General features: G+C 33.8%; 1 protein-coding gene across 1 annotated transcript in view; it reads left to right on the top strand.

The window, feature by feature from the left end:
* The window catches only part of BRIP1 (BRCA1 interacting DNA helicase 1), a 448,227-nt gene that overhangs the window by 230,969 nt on the left and 193,044 nt on the right, over positions 1-24,214 (top strand). The window contains exons 17-18 of the mRNA XM_074223555.1: positions 15,957-16,069; positions 18,884-18,966. Of these exons, the coding sequence (XP_074079656.1) occupies positions 15,957-16,069; positions 18,884-18,966 (196 nt within the window). The remainder of the gene's footprint in view (positions 1-15,956; positions 16,070-18,883; positions 18,967-24,214) is intronic.

The raw sequence follows: 24,214 nt of genomic DNA, 5'->3' as shown, positions 1-24,214 counted from the left end.
TCAGGAGGTAGAAGCAAAAAATGAAAAGAAAAATTTTAAAGCACTAACAGAAGGCTTTGGTATTCTCAATAGTAGGACTTGGCTATTAGAGAAGCAGGAAAATGTATTTGAGAGCCAAAAATATGACTTCTTTGGCTGTGACCAGGATTTCCTCTGCCCACCTTGGGGACTAGAAAATAGAGGTAGGAAAATTTGATTTTGGAGCCAAGTGTGACTTGTTTAGTTCAAGTCATAATTTACTGCTCTTACCTCAGGGACCTGAAAAGAAAGAAACTCACTATGAAATGTTGATAATGGGCAGCTCTGAAGTGCAGGCATTAAGTGAACTTTCCCAGAGAGGATTTTTTCACTTCCACCTTTCCCAGATGCTTCTGATCATTCTATAGTAGAACATACTTAATCGTATAAGAGTTAAAAAGAAAACTTTGCACTAACCCAAAGTTGTGTCTGTGTGTGTGCATGCTGTTTTTTTCTCTCTCCTTTCAGGAGTAGAGAGGGCAATAGCAAAAAAGGGGAAGAACTGAATCCTTTTACATGAATAAATATGAGAAGAAAAAGCAAAATCTTAAAAAAAACTAGATTTTTCTAAGCAATTAAGATTATAGTGGTAACAAGGTTCCCCTTTTAATGAACATCTAAAATAAATCCCTCAGCCAGTCAGTATGATCTGACTATTAACTACAAAAGCCTTCACCTTCATATTTCAGGCAGGCACCTCTCAAATTGGTGCCATGTACATGATTTGTGAGCCATGACGGGACACATCATTTTATATTTTCAATTTGCTTTTCATCTCTTGGCCTTAGCTTATTTTAGTGGTCTATATAAATATTTCAGCTCCTAGGTTGATGTTTCTTTACCTCTCTGATGAGAAAATCACAAAAATCAAGGAATGTGGCTGACACAATATAAACCCCCAAAATGTTGTACTTGTGTGTTGAATTTATTATAGAACTTGGTGGTTGTACTGAGGGGTTAGAAGGATTCTTACAATAATTAAAACTTAAGAAGGGTTAAAATAACACCAAATCTTTAGCTTTGTTTCTCATTTTTCCTTTAGAAGACTATCTTGTTTATAGTTTTGTGGATACTAATAACTTGCAAAACTGTCTCTTTCATGACTTATTACTTGAAAAATCAATGAAAGGAGAATTCAAGTAGCAGATTAGTTCTATTGCTGCTGAAGAAAATATCTAAGTTTATATTTCTTTCCCAAATTTATTACCTTTTTACTTTTAGAAAACTTTCTTACCTCAGAAAATACTTGACTGTTTGACTTTGTTGCCTCTCCCAAATGGTTTCTTTTACTTTTCTCATGGTTGAAAAACACAGACCTCTATTTCTGCTTTGTTGCATTAGCTTCTGGCTTCAAAGAAAGTTAGACTTTGCTAGAAAAAGGATACTTATGTAAATTTATTGAGCTCTGTAGGTGGTGTGCCATTTTACAAACCACCTAAACAACAAGGTCCCTACTCCAAAGGGCTTTTGGTGCTAATTAGCTACAATACAGATGAAACCTGGACCTCAGGGTGTCAAAATATTGTCAGATGATGGTTTTGGCAGCATTTGAATTCCCGAGTCAATTATACTGAGATTTCTTTTTAAACAAAACCAAATTGTTCCTTCATTACTCTTACTGCTTTGACAGCACTTGCTAATGTGAATATTCATGAGAAAATGAATGAGAAATGAAATAAAGGGTATTATTACATCATAACAACATTAATAAGTATGTACTACTAATAGTCCCATAAAAACCCTAATAAAACAGCTCCTCTTACTATGTTAAGGTAGATTCAAACATTGTTTTTGGTTGTATTTCCATCATTAACACCTTAGTGATCTTAAATTCTTAAAAATTTACATTTTACAAAGAATATCAAACATCCTCAGGTTAATTTTGAGGATGTCAATATTTCCTGCATGGTAGATATAAGTTGCAACCCAGTACCAACAAATGTACCATTAGGTACAGACTGAAAAAGAATAAGAATAGCCCAAGTGCTGTCCTAGCATCAGTGAAATTTAAAATGCCTCTAGAACTTTAGATTGGTTCTCTGTGGGAGATTTTCAGAAAGACATGGAAAGCAATCAGTGCAATGAAAAGATGTGGATGGATTATGATTTGCCCACAGTGCCCATGCATGGGGAAATCACATATCTTGTGAAGTATCAACATTTAAGTCATAGTGGCTTTTGTGATTTTGAGTTTCCTAATTCATTGGGTCTCAACAAGTATTTAAAGATTACAGAACATTTGTGCCAAGTTGTAGATGTAATTAATTTTAAGATGGAAAAAGCATTCCATCCCTTTATTTTCTAAAAAAGTCTAGCATAATGTTTCTCCTTCAGAGCATGATATGATGGAAAGGACATGGAACTAGACCGCAGAAGAGATAGCGTCTTTTTCTTGTTCTACTCTTTACTAGGTGATTTCAGGAAAGTCACTCAATCCCTGCCCCCGCCCCCCCCAGCCTGTTTCTTCAGAGTTGGATACTTGATGGCAGAGAGTAGGGTGAAAATAATCGTATCTGTTCTTTGTGGGGTCCAAAATTATCCATTCTATTAGAAAAATCACTGAAGCAGCTCTCTGAACTATTTGTACTTTTTAAAAGGGTTCTTGGTCTCTTCTAATACATGGACCTCAGGTCTTCCTTACAATCTAAGATGACCCCTTTGCCGAGGACATTATTTTTATAGGGCTTGATACACAGATACTTAGAAGAGACAAAGTAAAATAAAGGTTTTCATTGACCTTGCTTTTGATCCCCTAGGAAGGGCAGAAATGATGCATCAGCATGAGTGGTCATAGCATGGACAATGCTAGGGTCATTTCCAGTGGCTAACTAGTCATAAGATGCACAAGGCAAAGGTCCTTTCTGCTAAGTATTCATAAGATTGGTAAGGCCAGGATCATTTCCACTGACTATATAGTTATAAGATGGGCAAGAGAGGATGGTCTAGGAGTACAAAAATAAGTTGGGGGACTTCCATATTATTTCAAGACATCTCACCCATGCTTGATTTGGTTATTACATTCTATTTTTTTGTTTGCTTTTTACTAGGCAATGGGGTTAAAGTGACTTGCCCAAGGTCACACAACTAGTTAATTATTAAATGTCAGTGACTGGATTTGAACTCAGATACTCCTGACTGTAGGGCCAGTGTTCTATCCACTGTGCCACCTAGCTGCCCCAGGTTATTGCATTTTTGTGGTTAAGCAAGTGAACTTCATAATTGGTAAATATGTGAACAGTGAATTCATAGGTTTTCAAGTTTGCAACCTACTCTAAGAAAGAATCTATCTTATTTAATTATCCTATATGTTATATATGAAATATATACATGTTATTCTTAAATTAATATTAGTTGTCTAAACTGACTAAATGTATAGAACTAGATAACTATATCACTAGTAAATAGTAACAATCATTGCCTCTATGGAATCACACTGAACTGATTAACACTGACTAGGGCAAAATAAGGGACTAATTAAAATCTTCTGTGTCACCTTCCTGCCTCACAGGTTTTAATATATGTTTAATGTATGTTTTTTATAAGTCTTATATAGTACTTTTGTACAAATTAATTTATTGTGTACATTATGAAACACAGAACAAATAGGAAATTTATAAGAATGAGATAAAGATGAAATAATATTTAAATAACATTTAATTTTCTTAATGGTACAAACCCCTTTTTGTTCTCATTGAAACTTTTGCTAATGATAATTTTTAGTAAATTTAGAAAATTTATATAAATGAAAATTCTATCATGTTTCTTCCCTCATCTCAAGGGAGCTTCTTAAGGGTACCTTTTCCCACTTTGGAGACCACTGATTCAGAAGTTATAATGAATTAATGTATATGAATGTACTTTGTAAACTATAAAGAACTATTACATAGGTGAAGTGTTATTATTGTTATTATTACCAAAAAAAGTTATTTTTTCAGCTGAACCCCTTTTTTATGAATAGCTTTTCCAAGGGTGTTATTAAAAAACAGATTCCTAGCACATTTTGTGACTTTAAAATTTTAAAGGAGCTTCAATTTTGTTAAACTACCTGTACTGACAAGTTATATGATCTTGGACAGTGAAAAATGACATGTCAAAGCATTGGTTCCAATTTCTTGTTCCTCTTAGTAAAAAATCCATAGAAAATGCTTTTGTAATTTATTTTCTACCTTACTGTACTAATTATTCTCCTAAAATACAAATCTTCAGACTTGTTGATAGCAATGCAGGGTGGGGTGGGGTAGTAGAGGAAAAAGATACATTGGGAGGGAATAACTGCCAATGCTCTAAGTTCAAAAAACAATCTTTAAAGCTGTGGGTACATCTTTGGATATTTTTGTTGTTGTTGACTTAAGACTGCTCTTGTGTTAGACAAGCTTTAGAGAGCTGTACTAATGGAATTTGTTATGTAAGTCTTGATAAATATTGTAGCAAACCAAAACTACTTTTTTACTTTTTGCTGGGTTACTTTTCTATTTTAGAAGAATTTCTATTTATCTTGTCCTTGGCAAATAATGGTGACCTTTAGAATTATACTTTCCTGTCAAAATAAGTTGAAGGCTTTAAAAGTGAAGCTATCACCCTGAGGACTTGTTAGGATGACTGACACTCACCACTTCACCTTAGACACTGTCACACTGAGCGGATGCAGCAGCTTTGTACCTCAGGGGAAATGGTTTGATTTTTTTTTTTTAATTTCTGCTTCACTGGAAAGAGATTGAATATTTTCTTCTGAGAAAGGTTTTGGTTGCATTAGATTTTAATCAAGCCACTTGCTTGGAGTCCCTTAAAGCCTACAAGGCTGAGATGAGTAGATGGGCCTGGGGTGAATGTGCTACATGATTTGTCAAACTATAAAACTTCAAGTTCTCCAAGATCCTTGATATCACTGAGAGTGTTCCGGGGTTGTGATTTATATAAGCCTTTTCTTACTCTTGGGACTAAGGTTGGATTGCTTTGGGGGTGGTAAATTGAGTGCTCTACAACAATAACGCCCAGAGACTACTTGGTTGAGGGGAAAAGATGACTTGGAATATGGTATTTTTTAAACTGCTGCTGGAAAGATGCTTTTGGAAATTAAAGAAGTCCAAATGGCAAGGGAGAGACATAATCTTATTTGGTGGCTTATAAAAAAACAATTTTCTAGTGACTATTTTATAGCCCACATAGAGCACCCTTGTCCTTTCTTGTTATATTTTCTCCTAAAATTTCTTCCTTTTACTAATTCTCCATGATTTCATTATAGCTTTGTCTTTCTTTCTCCCTTGAGATGGTTTCATTTTAGTAATTTGTTTATATGGAAATATTTTTTCAAGAACTGGTTACATATGCTTAACAAATGAAGGTCCAAAGAGGGAAATATTTGAATAGAATGATATTGAGACTCCTATTAGGGGATAGATTCACTACCTGAGATAATTGTACTTACTTTTCTAACAGTTATATGCCTCCGTGGAAGGAGTAATAAATGTGCTATGTATATCTATCTATCTATCTATCTATCTATCTATCTATCTATCTATCTATCTATCTATCCCATGCAGGTTAAACTAGTTTTTCCTTAAAAAGATAATGAAACCATCCTTGAGACTTGGTTCCAGGAAATAAGGCTCTAACCACTGATTTGGCTTCATGGTGACAAAGGTGTAAATGCCAGAACCCAAGGAGTTGGGAGCTCCTCTCAGACTTCTGTGTAGCTTGCCCACATGGCCCACATAAAGGAAGGATAGCTGCACCCAAGTGAATCCATAGAGTATGTCACAGAGAGTATCCTTTTCAGGCTACTGCTAAGTCAGCTGCCTTTTGTTAATTATTAAATGGTCTGCCTGAGCCTTTCCTGTACCACAACAGCAATCTATCCTTTAAAAGCAAAACAAAAACCTTAGGAGGTAGTGAGTTAAGAGGCAGTCTCTACTACAAAGAAGTGATGAGAGCGGTGGTATTTTTGAAGGCAAGTGCACTTTAGAATGCACATGCCAAGAGTATAGAATCATAAATATACTAACCAGTCAATAAATAGTCAGTAAACATTTATAGGCCAGGCACTATACTAAGTGCTGGGGATAGATGCAAAAAGAGACAAAAAGACAGGCCTTGCCCTCAAGGAACTCACAATCTAAAGATAATAATAATAATAATGTTAACAACAGAAAGAATTTTGAAAAAAAATTATCAAATCATGATTCTCTTTGATGTATGGACTTACATTACTTAATAAATATAAAATCACTGAATGAAAGTTGCATAGAAAAAGTCAGGTTTCAAAATGATTACAATAAGGTTCTCTGATTAGATTTGCAGTCTATAGAGTTTCATTGGGATCATAAACAGCAACTACTACATGAAATACATTGAAACTGATTTTATAAGTTATTCACTGTCACATATAAATATCAAGCAGCATGGCAAAAGCTCATTCGAAAAGGATTTTTTATTTGTTCTAACCTTGCTATTTATTCAGGGAGCTGCTCCAATTAGCCAGTCTCCTTTAGGTCTGTAGACCTTAACCACCCAGACACAGAACTCAATCTGAAAGGATGTCAAAGTCTGTGGCCCATCTCTAAGTAACCATAGACAGGGTTGGATTCAGAAATGTAGAGATGAAATTACCTTCAGACCTAAATTCAATGACTATTAAGTGTTTGCTATAAAGATGAAAATAGTTCATACCTTTGAGCAGCTTAGTTTTTACTAGGGAAAACTATTAGTAAATACTTCAAAGAAAATACAAAGTAGGGAGGAGAGGGAATACTAATGACTGGGCAAATTAAGTACAATCTTGTGCTAGGATCGCACTGAACCTTGAATAGTGCCAGGAATTCTAAGGAGGCAAGGTGAGTATTCCAGGCATGGGGAAAAAGACCATGGACAGGTAAAGAGAAAAGAAAAAGAATGTTTTATGTAGAGAATAGCAGGTAGTTCAGGTTGGATGGAGCTTAGAATCTGTAAGGAAGAGTTAAGTAAAATAAGTCTGGAAAGACCAAGTCAGATTGTGAATGGCTTTAAATACCAAACAAAGAAGTTTGTTTGTTATCCTAAAAGAAATATATAGTAACTGAAACTTCTTAAGTGAGGGAGTAACATAGTCAGATCTTTGCTTTTAGGAATAACAGTCTGATAGCCATGTGAAGAGGAGTTGGAGATGAGAAGAGCAATGAGAAATTTAAGAGAATAAGATAAAAATGAATTAGTATTTTAAATGTCTTTTTGTTTATTGAAAAACTCTTGTTTGAAAGTCTTATCAGTTTAAAATGATAACATTCTACTCCTTATGTGGCAGTTTTACAGAAGGCATTTATTACTAAAATCATATTGCATGGTTATATGAATACATAATATGTATTTTAATGAGATCAATGTGATTTGAATATGATGAAAGATAATTAGGACCTGAACTAGATTGAGAGATTTGTAAATAGAGATGGAAAACAAATGTGAGAGATGTTCTAAGGACTAGCCAGCCCACACAGACTATATACATATATATATATATATATATATATATATATATATATATATATATTGGAATTATGAGAATATATTAAAGTTCATCTGAATCTGGTCCATCCCTATTTTATCCTGGATAACCTGATTGAATTACCACATTATGTTTGAATGTTCTTTTTACTTGGCACTTTGCAGAATGAGCATGCTGAAAACTGTTAGTGTTCATGTTTTAGAGCATCAACTTCCCATCACATTTTCTTCCTTTTATTTGAAATGTTCAGTTCTCTTGGATCATTTATTCTAAAGACATCTTAATAGTTTTTTTCACATTTTAGTGGGGTTTTCCCCCTATCTCACCTTATCAAATGAGTCAATGTTTATGAAGTACTTTGTAACCAAAATGCCATTATATAAACTATTTTTAATATTAATAAAAACCGTACTAATAAAGAAAATATGAGCAGAGAGGGAGTTTTCTTCTAAGATAATAAAAAACATTTAATCTGAAACTTCTTGTTTCTTGGGTACAAGTAAATAATATTGGGTAGTAGCTGTTACAAATAACTTTAATTGCACATTAGTTGAGATTGACCATGTTCAGAATTGGAGATGTGTCTTTTGAGGGAATAGTGTTTTATTCTAGCCCTTGAACTTGATTATTTTTGTTTTTTGCTAACTCAGCATCATAGAGATAGAATAAAGTTTATTCTGCTATTTTTTTCTAGCAGAGGCTCCTTTTCATCCGAAGCAACTTCTATACCCGTGAGCTATGTAGTAATGTCACTTCTTTTTGGCTTGCAATAGTCTGCTGCAATATGCTGGTCATAATATCATAATTCAGGAACTAATCTAACAGAGAAAGTAAGTAACAATTGAAAAACCGTTCCTGAAGTGCTTTTTTATTTAAAAGGGAGCCTGGCCTGTTAACTCTTGGCAGAAACCCAAGGCTTTTTTTTTCCATTTTAGCAAAATATTGTACTGTATTTGGTTAAAGTGGTGCCTGAGAAATCTTGAAAATATGCCAGATGAAATAAAACCAGTCATATTCTTTTTATCTATTTAAATTATTCCACATATAAGCTCTTGTACTGAGTTATGCCTCTAACCATTGGAATTTATATTGTGATAGTTGCACTGATAAATGTGTTTACACTATGGTGATATGGAACAGTAAATGCTTTTAATGCACATTCTCTGTCTTCCAGTTTGGGATTGCTATAAATGTTTGGGTTTCAGGTCCTGTACTTTGGCGAAAGATAAAACTGTTCTTCATGAGTGTCCGCTAGACAATGTGTTTATTTTTACTGAAGCAAAGTTTTCTTAATACTTTTAATTGGTAGGTTTAACTGATTTGGTTTTTGTCTTTTTTGGAGCATTGAACTCTTGTCTTAAAGTTTTGCTTATGATTAAAGAATGATAGCCTTATACTGCTTATTTGGCAGCTTTACAAGAAGGCATTTATTACTGAAATCATATTGCACATTTATATGAATGAGGACAAAATCTATTGTCTTTCATGATGAGGTGGCTCATAAAATGAAGTGATGGATTTATAGTTCTAGCTTTTATTTGTCACACCATTTGTTTCTCTTTAGAAGCTATTAATTAAATGTATAAAAGACTTCTCTTGTACACAGCTACCATTGGGCATAAAACTATTGGTTGTATATGAGTTAAAAAGGTCCAATGTAGGAATTGTGATGTTAGTGAAATTTGTTGAGAACATATCCCTCCTAGTCCATTAGAGTTATTTCTCTCATTGTACCCATTACAATTCTGAAGTTGGTTTCTGTGATTACTCCCAAATCATAGATGTTACATTTTAGACTCAGAAAATTATTTTGTAACACATGAGGACTAAATTATGCCTCATAACTCATAGATTTATAGCTGAAAGGGTCATCTAACCCATCTCCCTCATTTTACAAAAGAAGAAACAGCTCTAGAGAGATTACTTGACTTTCCCGAGATCGCACTGATAGTATGTGCCAGCAGTAGGACTTGAATCCAGATCTTTTAACTTCAGATTTGACATTCTTTTTACTCTACTATATGAAACCAGAAATCTCTTTATTTATGTCTTGATAGCTTTGCTGTCAGTTTTGTTGTCTCTTGTATGATTCTGTACATATTACTACCTTGACTTACCCAACTTTTGCTGGTCCTAGGGGCTGCACTTTTGCCCATGTCAGTCATATGAACTTTAAATGTGGCCACTTTTTCACTGCTATATAGAGACCACCAAATTCAGTTTGCTTTTCACCTTTTATCAACATATCATCATCAGAAGGAAAACAATTTTATGAAAGAATATATCACCTAATCCTCATTTCTCCGAGACCATTCCAATCTTTCTAAAAATTCTATTTTAATAGTTTTATTTAAAAGGTTAAATCCCTTCCATAGAGTTATAGAAGGACTTATCAAGTACATTTGAGATGTAATATTAACTGTCCTAAAAGGTCATAATTCCAAACTGCTGTCAAGTAAAGTTTATAGTGTTTACTTTCTAACAGAACTTGGAAAAAACATTTACAGTTAACTTCCCATAGTAGAAAAGGTTTGTCTCATTAAGCATTAAAAGAAGCAGTAGTTAACAGGTATGATGTTGTTAGACTATATAGCTAATGTAAATGTGACTCTGACCTCCCAGATAGATCAAAGACTAATTTATCTGACAGCTACAAGATGGCAGAGCTTGCCATGAGCCTTATACTTCTGCCTGCTATAAAAATTATTTGTCTGGAAAGCATGCCTGATAGCTAAGAATATATTTTTAAGGATGAGCAGGTAAAAATAAAAGCCTATCTTCTGACATTTTAACTAATCCCTTATAGCCTCTGGTTTACTGCACATTTAAATGATTTGCTAGCAGGAAAAACTGGCTTTTTCACATATGCTACATGCCATTTTGAATTGGACAGAATTTTGATGCCTGATATATCATAGAAAATGAAATGGACTCTTTTTCCATTAAAATGAGATATTCTGACCTTTCACCTTACCCAGTCTAATGATAAAGCTTCTATTTAACCTTTAAGTGACTCAACTTGCCTTCACTTCCAATGGAAACATGACCCTTAAGGATAACTAGTTTTTTAATACTTTATTTAAAATTTTTCTGTTTGCTTTTATAATAATGAAAAATTTATATATTTTTCACTTTAAAAGATTTATTTTTGAAGACAAGATAGTCTTCATGAGTTGTTATAGCCAAAACAGAACAAAACCCCAAAAACCCTCCTCTTGAACCTCTCCCATCTGAACTAGGCTGTTCTGTAATCAACCCCATCACTAAACCTTTTCAGATTCAATGGACCTTTTAGAGTGTGTGCTCTACTGAGATATTTTTGAGAACTCAGAATTCACTTCACTCCAAGATGAGGGTTAAGGGATTTTGATTTACAAAAGATATTTTAAAATGTCAAAGAAATATTTTTAATATATAGTCATTTGGGGGCAAGAAATTATAGTTGAATCTAAAAGGAAAGACTGGGAAACTGTAAGTTCCCTTATTTGTTTTAGCAACTGCTATATAATCTCTGGCTGCTTTATAATCATATACTTGAAACAGTAACCGTTATCAAGGAGAAAGTGATTGTTACCACATATAATTGTGTCATACCTAGTCCAGTAGAATGGCAGGACCATTTTAAAAACCCTTAAGCTATTACTGTTGGAAAGGCCTATTGATACCAAATCCCTTCAAGGAAATAGCTCGTTTGAGAAACCACCTAAATTACACTGAGAGAAAATCAGGAGATGTCTTCAAAACAACAGTAGTTCAACATATGAGACTTTTGCAAATACAAAAGAATCTTTCCTAAATGCGTGTACACACACACACACACACACACACACACACACACACACACACAATAACCTCTCATTCCCTCATAGTTCTTATTAGAATTCTTACTACTGAATACTCATTTATGTATATTCTCTAATATGTAGTTTAGAGGTCTTATATTTTGTTAAAAGCATTATATCATTTAGCATTTGCATGGCATTTTATGGAAGCTTCTCAGTAGCACTTAAGGGGACATGTTTCTCCATTGAGCAATTGACTTGTGACTAAAGAAATTTTAGATCTATGAAATCAAAGTTAATTTATTTTCTGATTATGAAGTTTGAATTGGTAAATTTGACAGACTGTTCTTTAAGGGCATAAAAACAAAATAAAATTTTTTACCCAAATCCAAGTTGAAAGTTACCTGTCAAAAGCAGTTAGAAGCCTCCTGTTTTCTCTCTTGAAGCATGTTCTTTTGGTTGTCAGTTTAAAAAGGTTGAAACTGTACCAAAGAACATTGGCATGTCTATTTTTCTCTTGAGCAGTTTTGTGCCTTGTTAAAAACAATAGATGCAAATGATTCAATCAAAACTGGAAAAGTTTTGCAGGAGAGCAGTTCTTTTGCATCTGTAATTTGTCTTATTTTCTGAAATGATCCAGTGTGATAAGCAAGGGAAGCTCTTATATAGCTGACCATAATTAAAAAGAGACTCTTGCACCTGTGTTTATGAGAATTTCAACAAGGACCAAGAAGCTGAAGTCTATCTTCAGACAGCCATGGTTGTTTTACTCAGAGATTGCTTGTAAATAAACATAATGTATGTAATGACTTGTTATTTGCTATCATTAATATTTTACAAGGCATTTTGGAATCAGAAATCTTCTAATTTAATTATATAACTTTTCTCTAATTCTTATTTGCAAAAATAAAAATTCTGACTTTTGCAAACAGGGCAAGTTCACCAACCTGCCCTGGATTTAATATCTTCACCCCTTGACCTTCCCATATATAACAACATAAAATATAGTAATAATAACTAGTACTCATATAGCATGTTAAGATTTGCGTGTGCTGTCTCATTTGATACTTGCAGCAGTCTATTGAGATAGGCACTTATTATACCATTTTACAGCTGAAGAGGAAACTGAGACAATAGAAGATTAAGTGACTTGCCCAGGGATATACAGCTAGTAAGTAGTTGAGGCCAAACTTGAACACAGCTCTTCCTGACTCCAGGTTCAGCACTCTGTGCACTATATACCACCTTGTCATGACTCGGTTCTCTTAGCCATACAATCACTTTTCTTGGTTCCATTTAAATAAAAACAAACATTTATTAAGCATCTACATTCTCCATTGAAAGCTAACTTTGCTGTTGCAAGGTAATGTCTTTCTTTACTTCACCAATACTTACCATGTTATAACAAGTAACGTGGTAATGTTTTGTGCAAAAATTGTGGATGTCAACATGTCTAGTTATAATCTGAAGCCTCTAACCGATTTTCTCAAATTCATTTCTCTAAGACCCAGCCAATTTGATCTCCTCCAGGAATAGACCAATGCTATTACCACTCAGAAAAGATATATAGATAAAATTTATATGTCTATATAAGTGTCCCCTTGACTCTTAACTATTTAATCTTCATCACTCTTTTGTTCATTAATTGATGTATTTTTTATCTCATCAGTCTTTTGCAGGCAAAGTAGCTTTACATCTTAATTCACTTGCTCATTGATAGAATCCTGGGAATTATTTCATACCTTTCTGGTATTTCATTTAAGACAGATTTCATTTCATGAAGTTTAAATGAACACTCATGCATTGTGAATTTTTTCACTTGAATTTAATACTTCCAAACATTTAAAAACGTTTGATAGTATTATTTGATAGGTTTGAGGCAGTGAAGTGCAAGGTCTGGAATTAGATACTTATTAGCTTATTAGCTTTGGACCCTGGGCAAATCATCTAACTCTGCCTCAGTTTCTTCATCTGTAAAATGAGCTGGAGAAGAAAATGGCAAAGTACTCCAATATCTTTGCCAAGAAAATTCCAAAAGGGCCCACCAAGAGTCAGACATGACTGAAATCTGCTGAATATCAATAAACAACAACTAGATAGTTTGCTCCTTACATTACTAATTTTATCTGTTAATTTTTAAAATCTAACAACAAATTATTACAATTACAAAATAAAAACACAAACATAGTTGTGTTTGATCTTGCATTTGGAAAATTTTGACTTTGCTGTTTTATTTAAGTAATGAAAGTAGTTAATCTGTTCTGTAACTTTCCCTTAGAGTTCCCTTGGATCACAAGTAAAAAGTGAATGAATTTATTTCATAAAATTATTTCAGTTTGTAATTTAAATTTTACATTTGACAGCTTTCCAAATTTGCCATGTAGCCCTGAATTAAATGATCACTCCTGCAGACCCAACATAGGCTCATAGATTGTGACTTACTGTAACTTATTGTAAATTATGACTTACTATGAACAGTTAAGTCAATACTGTATTGAGGAGGTTTCTTATTGTATATAGAATTTTTCATCAGTTTAAATGAACTGGTCTGTGTGAGTCAGGTGGATATGCCACGATTCTTCATTTCTTTATGACTATGGCTTTGTATGTTTCATGGTCCACAAAACCCTCTATCACCAGTTATTCTGATAGCTGAGAGTCATACACTTGAGAAGGAATACAGTATTTAGTACATACTAAGTGCTTAATAAGTGCTTGTTGAATTGAAAATTGAAGTTGTTCGAGTGCTATACAATATTTAGATGACACCTATAACCATTTCAAAAACATAGTATGCCACATGATCTGACCAGGTATTGCTTTTCCTCCCAGTAGTGAAATCAGTTCTACTTGAATTTCATAGTGTCTTTGTTTAAATCACTTCTCCTTCCCTCAAAGCATTCAGTGTATATATTACCAATGATTTATTGCAGTTTCATTCTTTGCCTTTTTCTTATTAGATTGCCTTGTTATTCTAGTGTGGAAAAACACATCTCTCTTAAATGTGGTTGATTTTTCATCTGGGTTCAGTCTGCCTGGGTGCCACAGTGACCCCACAATGTTTACAGACGAAGCAGATATTTGTTATGGAGGCTTATAATTGGCATCTTGTTGGTCTTGTTGAAGGTCAGGGCAGCTTGAAGAGCAAGTTTAGGAAGCCCATCTTCTGTAGGCATTAAAAATTGAAAGACAAAGTTTTATAATATCTTTTGCCTTGCAAAAAATCAAGTCCCTGTTTTCTTGGAGTTCTAAGAGTCTAATCATTGAGTTTAATTTTCATTTGCATAATCTTCTGTTGGGGGGGCCAATAAGCCCTTAAAAATGAACAGTTTATCTCTTCTGGCTTGATCTTGAGGGCTGGACTCTCCTGAGGCTTTTACATCACTTTCCCCACTTCCATCATGAGGTCATTCTAGTTGTGTCAAGTGTTTGTATCCAAGCCTGACTCAGGGCAGTCTAGTTATTCTAGCTAGGGATTTTAATGGGATGAGATATTTATAATCCATATAATATTTAATGAAGGAAGTTTACTCAATAGCATGGAAAGAATATTCAGCAATAATACACAGTAGGTTCCTTTGTACCAAGTTCCCTTTCACTTCCTCTTAGCCCAGTTCCTTACAAGGGAGCATCCAGACTGAAGGGTTGGGGAATCCATCAAGTTTTGAGTTATGATTACTTATGTGTTGGGTTTAAATGACAGTGAAATTATGTCAATAAACTGCTATTTAGACAGTTCTATTTGCCTTTGAAGGAAACTTAGGGTATGGATGGTAAATTTCCAGGTGGTCATAAAGTCTAATGTTACTCCTACCACTACATTGTAATTGAAAGTTTAATAAATTTGAAAAGAGAAACCTACATATTATTCTTATTTATAATTAAGGGAAAAACTCTCTAGGGTCCAGAAAGCATAGTTATGTCACTGCTTTTATATACAACTGAGAGAATAATTAGAGATAACATTCTCAAAATAGAAATGCTTTGTGCTTATTTAAGGTCCCCTTTTATTTGCTGATATTGGAGTTCTGAAAGAAAGGTGATTTATTGATTTTAAAAGTACTTCCAGAAAAATTTTTTAAAAGAAGTACTGCCAGTCACAATTTCACAATTAGAATACAGTCCAATAAAAGCTGAGTTATGTACTCATGTAACATGTCTGTGATAATACCAAAAAGAGTAAGCTGTTGTTTTTGAACATATAATCTCTTTAGAGGTAAAATATGTTATGTAAAACCAAAATAATTCCTTTGAATGGTGTATTTATAGCAAGGAATTTGTTAAGTTCACTTTTTTTTTTTTTGGTAGGGCAATGGGGTTAAGTGACTTGCCCGAGGTCACACAACTAGGTAATCACTAAGTGTCTGAGGTCAGATTTGAAGTCAGGTCCTCCTGACTCCAGGTCTGGTGCTCTAGCTACTGCTCCACCTAGCTGTTCCTGATACCTTTTTTTAAAGACAGATGAAAAGGACAACTTTAGAGTCCTGGAAATATAGTACAGTGTTTTAATATATTACTCTTTCCTGATTGATATTTATAAGTAATGGATGGATAGTTAGATCCAAATTATGAGATACATGCCCACAAAAACACCTTGATAATTTAAAGTCTAACTGGTTTATTTACCCCTTTTAGTCTTTTTCTTTTTACAAATTAATTATATGTTACCATCCTACCTTTAGGTTGAATTAAAGAGAAAATACAATGACCAACATTCAAAACTAAGAGGTCTTTTACCTGGCCGCCAGTGGTACGAAATTCAAGCTTATAGGGCCCTGAACCAGGCACTTGGCAGGTAAGTGGGGTCATGAAATGTAAGGTATATAATGATGAACTATCTTTCATTAAGATTATTTTGAGGACTCGTCATTACTGCATACCTACAATATATGGATTCTATAAAAAATATCTCAGAACCCATTTAATAGATATTTTGTATGGTAAAAGTTTCAGAAAGCTGACACTGGGCAAAACCAGTCATTCACACATTAAATATTCATTAAGCACTTCATATGTACTAGTCCCTGTATTCAGCTCTGGGGATACAAAGGAAAAACAAAATCATAGTCTCTGTCCTCAAGGACCTTACATTCTAATGAGAGGAACAACATACAAAACATACACAGTGCATACAATGTAAATGAAAGCTAAATTCAGCAGGGAAGGTTCTGGTGAAAGTGGTGGTGAGAGAGAGAAGGAAGCATTGGAGCAGTTTTGAAGGAAACCAGGAAACAGAGATGAGGCTGCAAAGAATTCAAAGTAGAGGGGATAGCTGGTGAAAATGGGAGATGGAAAATTGTAGGAGAAGAATAGCAACAAGACTATTGTCATTGGATCATAAGATTATATGGAAAAAAAGTAAAGTGTAAGACTGGAAAGGTAGGAAGGAATAATTTGTGAAGTGTTTTAAATAGAACATTTTCTGTTTAATTTTGGGACTCACTGGAATTTGAGTCAGAGAAAAGGGGAGGTGTCAAGGTTAAATGTGTGTTCTAGGAAAATCACCTTGCCTTGTTAAATAGAGAATGACTTAGGGTGGGGAAAGATTTGAGGAAGAGACCAGTCATTAGACTAGGTGCTGAATAGTCCAAGGGTAAGGTGATGAAGTCTGGCATGAAGGTGGTAGCTAAATGAATAGAGAAAAGGGGTAATTTTTGAAATAAGGCAGAAACAATAAGACTTTGCACTAAATTAGTTATGTAGAGTAAGTAAGGAGTAAGCATCACACCAAGGTTAAGACTCTGAATGACTTGGAGTCTGTATTTCTCTGACAGTAATAGAAGTCTGTTCACATGTAGCATTTAAAGGGTAAGTTCAAAAAACATACAATGAAACTGTAGGAATTTTCAATGATTGGTCAGATCAAACAAGAAATCATAAAAGGTAGATCCTGAAAGTACCAGATTACAGGAGATGACTATGGAGGGGAGAAGAAAAGTAACTGATAGAGAAGGAAGATGTAGGGCTGTATAGAAAAGCCACAAGAGGGGAATAAGTATTAAGGAGAAAAGAAAAATAACTATGATAATCTTAGAGTAGATGGAAGAAATCCTTTGATTCAATAATTTTATATAGAAGTAACAATATTGTATGGTCTACAAAGTTGGTCAGTTACACACTTTAAAGAAATTACACTCAAAAGGATAAAGCTTTTTAAAAAATATATAGCAAAAATACAATAAAAATAAACATGTATAAAAAATATCATCTGAAATATATAGTAGGATCAGTTCAGATGTAACCCAGTCTTCAACACCATCTATATGTGTAGTATCAGAGCTACATATTGAGAATTGACGTCCAAAAACAAAATCTTGAGAATTTATGTTCCATAAAATGCCAAATGATCAGAAAAGAAAGATCAATTAATGTTCAGTGCAAAATACTTTTTAAGGCAGCAAAATATATTAGTATATTTTATCATCATCTTTTAAGAAGGGTTGAAATTAAAAAAAATATTTATAGTGCTTAAAGGATTAACCAAAACTTAATCATAAAATTCCTTTAGATTATTCTTTTCCTGGAATATTCTGTCCAGTCAGAATTGCACTGAACATAAAATTATTCTAAACTTTATTTTTCTATTAAAGGTTTAAATAAAACTAATTTGAGTGCTATAATATTTAGAAATTGTTAAAATTATTTACATTTTATATTCTGTACAAATTATTTTAATTGAAGGAAAAACCAGGAACATATAGAATAAACAGAACATTAAAATATTAAAAGTAAACAAGCCTAGTTATTCTCATTACCTTGTGATTGAATCGCAGAGATGATTAACTTCAATCTTTACCTAAATAGGAATCTTTTCTATCACATCCCCAATAAGCAGGGATTCAACTTTTTGAAGACCTCCATCCCACTATATGATCCTCATAAGTCAATCACCTTCTGGCTAGGTAAATCAAGATTTTAGATTTTTTTTTCACAGCATTCTGACTGAACATCTTGGTCTACTTGGACCTGTTTGCTCTTCTGTAAAATTTGGGAGTTAAAATTGGGGTCTCTACAGGTTCATCCAGGTCTAGATATAGGAATACATAATCTTATATCCCTCTGTGGGATCTTTGAACCACAAATAGACAAGCTAGACGTCATTTAAGCATAGATATTATCTAAAGAAATATGTAGGGGTGGCTAGGTGGCGCAGTGGATAAAGCACCGGCCTTGGAGTCAGGAGTACCTGAGTTCAAATCCAGGCTCAGACACTTAATAATTATCTAGTTGTGTGGCCTTGGGCAAGCCACTTAACCCCATTTGCCTTGCAAAATCCTAAAAAAAAAAATGTAGATTGTTTTAAAACTGTGGAGTTGAGAAAAGTAGTTTTGCAGGAAAAAAATTTCCAATAATTTTTCTTTTGTTATATGCAAAGAAACTATTTCAATTAGTAGTGATATCAGGAATTGGCAGAATGTAAGGGTTTTTAAAATAAGGTACATCTAGTTAAACTATGTATGTAACTTTTACATCCATCTTCTAAAAGCCAGTTTCCATTATAGGGCTGTGTAATTGACATATTTGGATCATCCTCATGCTTCTAGCTATCCAATCAAAATTTTAATTTACTTTCATCATTTAATTTACTTCAAATATTTTCTACCCTTAGGTGTATTCGGCACAAAAATGATTGGGGAGCTCTTATTTTAGTTGATGATCGCTTCAGGAGCAACCCAGATCGATATATATCTGGTAAGATGCTTAGTTGACAGTATAATGGAATTAATAATAATCTTTATTATTTAATGGTGTCTGTTTAAAGAAATATTTCTTGAGGTTGGAACTCACATATCAAATATAAAAATGTTATATATTTTGTTTGAAAATCCAGTCTTTAGATTCATATCATAATTTAGAGGAGCACATAAAATTTTGCCCTAGCATTTTCATAATGTCCAAAAAAAAAATAGGACCTCAGGAAGGAAAACAGAAAATTTTAATTATTTGAAACCAAAAAGGGTTTGCACAACCAAAATGAAAGCCATCAAAATTAGAAGGAAAGTAAGAAACTGGAGGAGGGGGGAATATACAGCAAACTTCTCTTAGAAAGGTCTCATTTCTCAAAAATGTATGAAACTGAGCCAAATTTATAAAAATAAGAGCCACTCCCCAAATGATAACTGATCAAAGGATATGCATGGGGCGTTTTCAGAAGAAGAAGTTCAAACTATCAATAGTTATATGAAAAAAGTTCTCTAAATCACTTTTGATTAGAGAAATGCAAATTAAAACCATTCTGAGACAGCACTTCACACTTATCTGATTGACTAACATGACAGAAAAGGAAAATGATAAATACCAGAGGATTGTGAAAAAATAGGGGTACTACTAACACATTGTTGGTGGAGTAGTGAACCATTTCAGTCATTCTGAAAAACAAGTTCTGCAGAACTATGCTCAAAGAGCTATAAAACTTTGTATAGTCTTTAATCCAACAATGCTAGATCTGTATCCCAAAGAGAACAAAGAAAAGGGAAAGCATTTATGTTATAAGAAATGGTTTCAGGATGGTTTCAGAAAAAACCTGGGAAGATTTATATGAACTAATGCAAAGTGAATGGGCAGGGGGCAGTTAGGTGGTACAGTGGATAGAGCACCGGCCCTGGAGTCAGGAGTACCTGAATTAAAATCCGACCTCAGACACTTAATAATTACCTAGCCATGTGGCCTTAGGCAAGCCACTTAACCCCATTGCCTTACAAAAACTTAAAAAAAAAAGTTAATGGGCAGAACCATTTTACACAGTAATGGCAATCTTATAACAATAATCAACTGTGAAAGACTTAGTTTATCTGATGAAGATAATACCAAAAGATGCTGATGAAAACCTTTATCCACCTCCAGAGAGAGAACTGATGAACCCTGAGTACAGATTGAAGCATGCTTTTTTCACTTTCATTATGTTTCTTGCTTTTTTCTTGTTTATTTTTGGTTTTTGTGTTTTTGGTTTTTTTTGCAACATGGAAAATATGGAAATTTGTTTTTCATGAAATAAAAGAAAGTCTAGTCTTTTAAACATCATCTATTTTTGAAAACATCTTTGTGAGGAAACTTTTAACTTCTTTTCAACACCACTTAAATCAGATCATCTCTCTGTAGCTTTTCAGGATTTCCGATATGATAAATTCATAGGGGATTGATAGGTCCCAGATAGGTAAGTCTTCCCTATAACTGAAGCTTGCATCTTTAAGTTACAAAATATCTTCCATTTTAAATATTTTTATGGAAATGTTTCTCAAATAGCTTTCTTAAACATGGTATACTAAATATAATTTAACCTTTTTTTAATGACTCAGGATCATGATTATTATTATGATTCAGGACTAATCTAGGCCACTTCAGCAAATTTAGACTCAGAGGATAAAATGCAGTGAGGTGCAATTGGACCATAAAATGCAACCAAAAAATTTTAGTAATCACAAAAATTAAAAGTATGCACCTTCTAATTCAAAAGGCTATAGAAATGCTATTCTCAGTCTGCAAAGTCACTAGGTCAAGATCCCAGGAAGAAATTTCACTTTAATAGTTGAAGCTCAGAAATGACCTCTGAAACAATTCTTCCCTTGGACTTTTATAAATCAGAAAGTTTAAAAAAACCCTATTGGATAACCCCCTGAGTTACCAGCCAAAAGCCATTGCCCTAGATAAAGGTCATTGATAGGCAGGGATTCCAAACCGGAAGGGGAGTGACATGGAAGAGGAGAAAGGAAGAAGTTGGGGAAGAGATTTAGATTGAATGAAAGTAGATACTTCAGAACCCCTCCCCTGCCATAGCCCCCAATGTCTTACACTTGGGGCCCTGACAAAACAAGCACAGCTCCAACACAATTGTAAACATTAGTTATTATGTTTTTCCAGTACATCAGAGGCCCTCTGAGGTTAGGGAGAAGTGTTGGGCAAATTATGATCTCTACACTAAATGAGCCCAGGCTGCTATGATTTCTTTTAGTTCTTAATGTGTCAAACTGTTAGCTATCACTTCTTTCTGTTGGTAAAGTACCCACTTCTTTCACCTTCTTCTTCTAATTTGCCTAATCTGCTTATGAGATAAAAGGATCCATTAAAATTATGTATAAAACAAGTGATGATCTGAGGAGCCTATGGATAAAGTTCATGGGCACAAGTTGTGATATATTTTATCTGCTCCTTTCTGTGATTTATAGTGCCTTCTGAGTAATAATAAAGTTGCTGAGAAGGTGGCCTTTTTTTAAGTGAGGTATAACTGTACTTTAAAAAGAAAAAAGGCATCATATATGTTCAGGAGGTAGAGTAGAGTTTAATGGAAGACAAGGGTTTTGTTTTTTTTTTTGACACAGGGGCAACTAGGGTACTTCAGAGGGTAGAACACCAGACCTGAAGTCAGAAGAAGCTGAGTTCAAATGTGGCCTTATACATTTACTAGCTATATGATCTTAGGCAAATCACTTATCCTCAGTTGTCTCTCCTCCCTCACCCCCCCCCCCGAAAAAAAAGAATCAAGTTGTGCCATAGAGAATGTAGATAACTCGTGTTTTTACTTTAGTTCAGGTTATTAAATTCATCTTTCCAATATATCACCCACACAGTCTCATTCAACTTAATGCTTAAAAAATACAAATTGAGTTCAAGAAATGAGAGAAATACTTGGTGCTTTTTATTACCCTTAAAACTTAAAATTTTAGTTCAGACTTATTCTATATCATCAAGACACATAGTTTTCAGCTTATTTCATATTTGTAATTGTAAGAGTAGACTTAAGTAGACTTTTCTTTTTCCACATCAGTCATTGTTGTTATTTAGTCGTTCAATCATGACCAACTCTACATCACCCCAAGGGGTTTTCTTGGCAAAGATATTAGAGTATTTTGCTATTTCCTTTTTCAGCTCATTTTACATACAAGGAAACTGAGACAAACATTATGAAATGATGCCCAGGGTCATACAACTCGTAAGTGTCTACTGTCAGATTTGAACTCAGATTTTTCTGATCCCAGATCTGCACCACCTAGCTGCTCCACATCAGTCATATTGTTCAAACATTTTTCAGTCATGTCTTCATGAGATTTCCTTGGCAGAGATACTGGAGTGATTTTTTATTCCCTTCTCCAACTCATTTTACAGATGATGAAACTGAGGCAAACAGAATTAGGTGACTTGTCAAGAGTCATACAGTTAGTAAGCTAGTCTGAGGCTAGAATCTGAATTCATAAAGATGAATCTTCCTCCAGGCCCAATGTGCTATACACTACACCACGTAACATCAATCAGAGCATGTTTTAAAAAAAAAAAATTTGTTGCTTATTTTCAGATCATTCATTTTCATATGTAGCCCTTTCCAAATACAATCTTTTCCCTATATAATTGCAAGCATAACTCCTCCTATCCTTGTAACAAATAGTAGAAAAAGAAAAAGGGGAAAGGGCATTTTAACAAAATCAACTAACAAATTGTCCTCAGCGGACAGTATATGCAGGGCATTCCACACCCGTAGTTCAGTCCTCCACCTCTGCAGGAAAGAAATTGAGGTGCCTTTTCTCAATTGCACAGTTTTCAATTTAATTTTATTAGTCTTTCTGCTTTCATTGTCATAGTTATATTTTCTTGATTTTGCTTATTATTCAACTCAAATAAGTCTTAACATCTTTCTCTGAATTCTACATATTTATTTCTTCTCATAGTAAAGAAATAATTCATTATATTCAATTTGGTCAGTCCCTCTCAGTGAAGAGTACATTATTTCCAGTTCTTCTTTACCAGAACTGTGCTACAATGAATAGTGTGACAAATATGAGGCTTTTATTTTTGTTTCATCTCCTTGGAGGTTCCTGCCTAGATGTGGAATGTCTGAGTCAAAGAACATTCAAAGCACTTTTTTGTAACGCATAATTATAATTGCTTTTCAGTATGATTGTACAGGCTTACAGGTCTAAAAACAATTTAATCACAGTATTTTTTAATTAACACGCAGATTGGCACAAAAATTAACTATCAGTATTAAAGTTGAATTTATTTTTTATTAGATTATTGCCTATGATGGTTTAAAAAGCAATTATTTTAAATTTCAGACTAAGGAATAAATAACTAAAGGCAGATAAATAGCTATTAAATGCCAGTATCTCGTCAGCAGGTGGAGCTCAGATTCTTTCATATTTGTAATAGTAAACTAGAGCTTTATACAAAGCAGAAGATCAGCTTGCCTACAGAAAGCTAGAATTGAAAAATCAACTGTAATATTCAAATACATTTAAGTTAGTAGCATTTAAGATTTCTCCACAGAGAAGTTCTTTCTATAAATAAAAACATAAAGGATAGAGAAAACTCTATCTAGCCTCTCAAATTTCTTTATTTAAAATATAAGATCAGCTTAAATTTTTAGCATTTGGCTTGGATTTATCATAAAGAAAATTGAATTGCAACATTTTATGTTATCTCTGAGAGGTTTTTTTTTTTAACCTTTCTCAGACACAGAACGCCTGTTGAAAAATTGTTAGATATACAGAGGGTCATACATGCACAGATTAAGAGCTGTCAAGATCTGAGAGGTGGCTTCCTCAATCCCACTGCCTTTTAACTCTGAGGAAACTGGTACTAAAAGGTTATTATTTACTCAAGGTAACACAGGCAGAACCAGAGATTTACTTTTCTACTATATCATACCATCTTTGTTTTCTTTTCCTGTCTCAGGAATAGCAATCCAGTGATAAGAATAACAATAACAATAACAATAATAATAATATTAATAGCTAGTATTTATATACTACATGCTAGGTGAACCAGATGGTACAGTGAATGGAGCACTGGATTTGAAATCAAGAAAATCTGAGTTCAAATGCAGCCTCAGGCACTTATTATTGGCTATGACTGAGCAAGTCATTTAACCCCCCTATGCCTCAGTTCCTCATCTGTAAAAATGGGGACACATTGGAGAAGGAGATGGCTAATCACTCCAATATCTTTGTCA

The sequence above is a fragment of the Macrotis lagotis genome, chromosome 2 (genome assembly GCF_037893015.1).
Source record: "Macrotis lagotis isolate mMagLag1 chromosome 2, bilby.v1.9.chrom.fasta, whole genome shotgun sequence".
Classification (NCBI taxonomy): Eukaryota; Metazoa; Chordata; class Mammalia; order Peramelemorphia; family Peramelidae; genus Macrotis; species Macrotis lagotis.
This window is presented reverse-complemented; position numbering and strand designations above follow the sequence as displayed.